The sequence below is a fragment of the Camponotus vicinus genome, unplaced genomic scaffold (assembly GCF_025532165.1).
Source record: "Camponotus vicinus isolate PSW18456_S1 unplaced genomic scaffold, iyCamVici1.0 SCAF_3, whole genome shotgun sequence".
Classification (NCBI taxonomy): domain Eukaryota; kingdom Metazoa; phylum Arthropoda; class Insecta; order Hymenoptera; family Formicidae; genus Camponotus; species Camponotus vicinus.
In genome coordinates this window covers 8425887-8431886 of record NW_028141967.1, presented here as the reverse complement: position 1 = coordinate 8431886, position 6000 = coordinate 8425887, and the positions used below count along the sequence as shown (strand labels likewise).

At 41.3% G+C, this 6000-nt stretch overlaps 1 protein-coding gene across 1 annotated transcript; it reads right to left on the bottom strand.

Moving 5' to 3' along the window:
• Window positions 1-2034: 2034 nt before the first annotated feature.
• LOC145968954 (uncharacterized) lies at window positions 2035-3112 on the bottom strand. Its single transcript, XM_083094839.1, has 3 exons — window positions 2655-3112; window positions 2360-2573; window positions 2035-2070 (listed from the first exon to the last, which is right to left on the bottom strand). The coding sequence occupies exons 1-3, from the start codon at window positions 3110-3112 to the stop codon at window positions 2035-2037; spliced, it is 708 nt and encodes a 235-aa protein (XP_082950965.1).
• Between the last annotated feature and the right edge of the window lie 2888 nt (window positions 3113-6000).

The following is a 6000-nucleotide window of genomic DNA, read 5'->3' as shown; positions in this document are numbered from 1 at the left end:
TAATTATTATTTTATTATGCAGATAACTATATTTTTGGTGTACCTGTATGCAAAGATACGCTTAAGTTTTTCAACTTGAAATTTACGGAGGAGGAGACATCCATAAATGATAACAGTGACTCAAGTAATGCTTGCATAACGACTGAACAAGGTGAATCATCAGGTAAGTTTTTTGATGCTTTTTCAGTATTTTTTCATGAAGAGTATGAAGTAAATATTTTGTTATTCAAGAAACACTAATGTTAATGTAACTTCTGCAGTCTCATCAATCAATGTAACTCCTGGAGTCTCTACAGCGTCCTGGAAAGATGATAACGAAGTAAAATGTCTTATCTATCTTTGGCGAGACCATCAAAATTCTTTCAAGAAGATGAAGAACCGGGATGTATGGTCTTTAATTAGTAGAGAATTAAAAAAGACTACTCCTGAATGGGAGATAAAAACTCCTACTCAATGCGAAAATAAGTGGAAAGACATAAAAAGAAAATACATGGTAACAAAAGACCATAACAACAAATCTGGAAATGATCCTAAAACATGTAAATTTTATGAAGAATTGGAAGAAGTCTTAGGTGAGAAGCCATGTGTTAAACCAGTTAGTATTGCTTCCAATCTCAATAAGGGGCAGAGAGTAACCTTTAATTTCAAAGAGCTAAGTGATTCCAATCAAGTAAATGAAGAAATTTCAGGCTCATCGACCCAAAATGAAGAAATTCCTCCAAAAAAACGAAAAATGACTAGAATTCAACGAGAACTGCAAGACTGGTCTGCTGCTCTTCTTGCCGATGCGAAAACAAGAGAGGAAGCGAGGGAGCGGCGCCATCAAGAGGCAATTGCTGAGTCAAAGGCAGCGATTGATGCATATAAAGAAATGATGGAGAAGCTAATCGGAAAGTTATGAATTAAAACATTTTTTTATACATGTATTAAACAAAATAGTAATATATGTTATACTATTACTTTACCCAGTGAGAAATGACCATCGAATCGACATCAAATTGACGTCAAAAATTGATATAATTTATATCGATTATGTCGATTTGATGGGTCATTTTTCACTGGGTATGTTTGCAGGGTATTTATTGTCATTAATATAGAATAAGTATTTTAAGTAGCGCGAAAAAACCATCCTTTTATATTACTTTCTTCTTACGTTTTAAAAATATTTTAGTTAAAAGATATATTTGTTGTTTTATTTATGCGTTACATAAATATATATGTTTAATATATACATATATACATTTTTTATAAACATATTTAATAGTCAAGAAATATGTGATTTTTGTTATATTTTAAGTTATTCTTGATTGATATGTTTCGTAAATGTAAAAAAGATAAGTGCATTATATAAAATAAGAATTGATTTTGTAGAAATCTATCATTTGTCAATTTTTATTTATGCATAAAATAAAAGAAACCATGTTTTATTTCACATTCTACTTTATTTTGTATAGTAACCAAACTAATTAACATTTCACTATTTATGATACAATGTGTTATTATACTATTGTATTAGAGCTGTAAGGTATTCACGGCGAGTCAGTCCTCTCTGATCGTTAGATAATCGATCAAAGAAAATGTCATCCTCATTATCGTTGTTAGCATTTTCTTCTAAGCCTTCACATATAAAATCATTAATGTCATTCTCACAACCTTCGAGACAAATATTATGAAGAACGCAACTTGCTAAAATTACATATGGTATCAAGTCGATGCAACTCATATGTAAGTATTTTAGCCGTAGAAATCTTCCTTTAAGAAGTGCAAAAGCTCTTTCAATAACTTGCCTCATTTTTGAAAGGTGCTGATTAAAATTTTTCTGTGCCTATAAAAACAAAAGAGAAAAAGATTCAATTAAAGCAGCGTAAATATTAAAAAATTAATATGTATAGGGAATCATTAGTATATTTTTAAAGGAGTAAAAATCTAAAAAGTGAGCAACTCTTGCATGATCATTGTATAATATAATTACATATAATATATAATAATTAAATTTTCGAACCTCGGTCATATTGCCTCTGTTAATATATGGAGCTAAACACCATGACAGCACTGGGTAAGCTTTATCGCCTATAATATATTCATTATTAGGAAAAAAATGATTTTGATTCTCTGATACTGCATGCCACAGATCAGAGTTCCTAAAAATCCTGGCATCATGAACGGACCCAGCAAACCCGATGAAACAATCTGTGAATACAAGGTCTGCATCGCAGACAGCCTGCAGTGTAATAGCATGTTCTTTTTTTCTTGTTCTATAAGAAATAGGATGGACCTGTGCAAATAGATATAAAATTTGATGATTGGCAAGAATATTTTGAAGTATTTTCTATAAATTCTTATAAACAACTAAAGTTACCTTGGGTGCTGGGATAGGAATGTGATTCCCGTCAATTGCCCCAATCACATCAGGAAGAGAACCGATTTTTGAAAAACGATGTTTGACCGCGTCTAATCGATCCCCTACAGGCCATTTAATAAATCTGTCAACTAAATCATTTAAAGAGGCCACAACTCTCCTCATGGAATCGTGTAACATTGACTTACTAATACCAAAACGATCAGATACTGATCTAGAAAAGGAAAAATTGCGTGTTACTAACTTCTTTAATGCAAAAATTACATGTATTTAATAAATACTTGAATAAACTTACCTAAATGAATCTGGAGTTGCAAGCAACCACAGGACTGACAGTAACTGTGTTCGAATATCTAAGGTAAGTCTTCCACTTTCTCCTTTTCTAATTAATTTAGGTGCCAATATTTGCTCCAAATTTTCATATGTTCTTCTAGTCAATCGAAAATGTTCCCTGAATTGTCTTCCTGTGTAATTATGTATTGTTGTAACAACATAATCTTCAATTCTTACAACACGCTTTAAATTTCCACGAACGCAAACCCGTTCTGTAAGTTTATTTGCCTCGTGATTCCACTGGTCACATTCTTCATCACTACTCTCCTCGTACTTGAGTCTTTCGGTAATTGCTCTCAATAAATTATGTCCATTTATTGTAGCAATTGCAACGACATTTCGTTGACGCTCGTCCATTTTTGTAAACACATCAAGTATCTGTGAGAAGCGTTCGGCGACACTCAACACTCGAAGGCACATAGTGCCCCCACTACCTTTCCACTGAAACTCATCAAATCTCACGTTTCCGAACGCACCCTTTGTCTATGATTATAGAGTCATCTTTATCAATGTCCGAATCGTTTGTTACCGAGACGCATTTCATTCTCGTTGAAATAGACACTGTACACGTGATCGATCTCGTTTTTTTTGTCGCCACTAAGGAGAGTGCTCATGTACTTTTGTCCCAGTGGCCCCAAGTGTTCTCGCAACACTTCTTGACCTTCCGACGTTTGTAACATGTTTCGAACAGATGTTTCGAGCGGGTTGCTCGTAGTTTGGGAAACATTTTCGATTGCGAGTGATTCGGGTATCGTGGGTTGTACGATTCCCGTTGTCGCGGACGGTGTAGAGGTTATCAGCGGTTCATCCAGTAAAGCATCCGATCGATCGTCGATAAACGATTCGCCTTCAATGGTTTCCTCTTTTTCGGTGTTGTATCCTCCTTCTCCTCCTCCTCCTTCTCCTTGTACTGTTTGATGGGTAATGTTTTAATCTTCGCGTCAGCATTACTCTCCGGCTCGTTTTTCATCGCGATTGAGCTAGAGTTGTCGACGATCTTTTGTAGTGGCTCGATAAATAGGCCTAAAATGGGTCTTGACCGCGATATCGTCGTCAATCTTACCGGTCTTCAAAGCGCGATGTTTCTTGCGGATCGATTCGCTCGTTTTCTCAATCTCCCTCGCAATCTTTTCATGCTCGCGAATATTATCGCTTCCAGCCATATCGGCAGAGTGTCGAGCGTTTCACCCCTCTCGACAGAATGTTGGCAGCGACTAATCGTTTTGCGGTATCGCGAACATGTTAAATCCTTTTCTGTATCGCCCGTTCGTAAGCGAGCTGTCCTCCAGTGAAAAACGATACATCGGATCGTCATCGATTCGATATCGAAATCTCGATATCAATATAAAATCGATCCTCTCATCAATTTCGATATTCAGGTGGTCACAGTTTCGAGCATTCATCGACATCGAAATCCTTGAAAAATCGATATGTTTCGTAAGACAGAGAGCGCTTTTATAGCGCTTTTTGATGCCATAAAGAATGGAATTCCCTCCGTTTGTAAACCCTCATCTTTATGGCATCAAAAAGCGCTATAAAATAAAAAATTACATAAGAAATTAAATTTCAAAATTTTTATTTATATGAATAATATATCCTAAAAAATATGGAATCTTAAATGCAATTATAAGGTGTAACGGCAGAGCCGTTACTAGAGCCAGGTTTATGAACACACGCTCGCGCCAAGTTGGCGCTGAGCGCCGCCGATTGAGCACCTCGGCCGAGCCGCGGATTAAGAGCCGCCGATTGAGAATCGCGGCCTACCCCACTTCAACACGCATGACCGTGTGGGGGTAGCGCGTGGGGGTATCCAGCCGGGTATATAAGGCGGCCGCTCCGGCAGACCGGCACCTATTCCTGTCCCGACTCTCGGGACGCTCGAAGCCACAGGGCGTACTCTGGGCATTCGAAGCCTACCGAGTTCCTATCCTTGCCTCTGGTCCAGAGCACGGTCGTTACCGTGCCCGGTCGGTTGTAACCGACGTCCAGTGGTATCCTGTCGAGCCACGGAGGACCCGGTCCAGGGTACGGGCGTTCTCGTACTCGGTCGGTCGTAACCGACGTCCGGAACTATCCAGCTCATCCTCGAAGACCGAATAGCCGTTCTCACGGCTCCCGACCGAATAGCCGTTTTCACGGCTCCTGGACGACAGCCGTTTCCACGGCTCCTGGACGACAGCCGCTTCCACGGCTCCTGGACGACAGCCGCTTCCACGGCTCCTGGACGACAGCCGTTGCCACGGCTCCTGGACGACAGCCGCTTCCACGGCTCCTGGACGACAACCGTTTCCACGGCTTTTGGACGATAACCGTTTCCACGACTCCCGGACGACAACCATTGCTACGACTTCTGGGATTACAGTCGTTTTCACGGCTCGAAGGAACAACAGCCGTTTTCACGGCTCCTGGAACGAATAAAGTATAACCATCTTCGCGGCCTCACTTCCTAGCCGTACCCTTTCCCCGTCGGCAACACCCGCGTTCTCCGACCGAACCGACCGTTTCTTCGGCCCCGCGTCACGCTAGTTCGTACTCGTTAATTGTACTTCGGTGACCTGTCTTAACTCTCCTGGTCTAGAGCCCGGTTGTTACCGGGCCCGGTCGGTTGTAACCGACGTTCAGTATCCCGGTGTACTACGGGCGTTCTCGTGTACACCACCCGGAGGACGGGTGTTCCCGTCCTCAGCTGACCACGGTTGGCAGACCCTGTTAGACCCGTGTCCGTGCCTCGTTGCACGCGACCACCCTGTAGGTCTTTCGCGCCCGCGTCTGCGATTAGGTTCACGCGACCACCCTGTGAATATCTTCCTCTCACGTCCGCGCCTAACCTTTACGTAATAGTTCTGTAAATATCCCGCGTCACTAGATTAAGGTTTGTGTTCGTAAGTAAGTCGCGTCCGATTCACGATCACTCTGTACACATCCCGCGTCACTAGATTAAAGTTTGTGTTCGTAAGTAAGTCGCGTCCGATTCACGATCACTCTGTACACATCCCGCGTCACTGGATTAAGGTTTGTGTTCGTAGATTCGTCACGCCCGAGCCGCGGCGTGCTGTACGCGACCCTGCGCACATCTTACGTTCGTTGCGAGAAATCCGTGTCCGTCACGAACTGTACGCGACCAGCGTGTAAAGATCTTGCGTCCGCAATCTCTAGTTGTACGCGTCCGCTTAGAAATACACCTGATTGTGGAATTTAGTTTTAAGGATTACAGAATAAAGGGTTTGTTCTCAATTAACACGTGTAGTTCTGCGAGCCTGAGCCTTCCCTTCTCCCGAACCCTGACTCCGGCGAGCCGATCCGCGGCG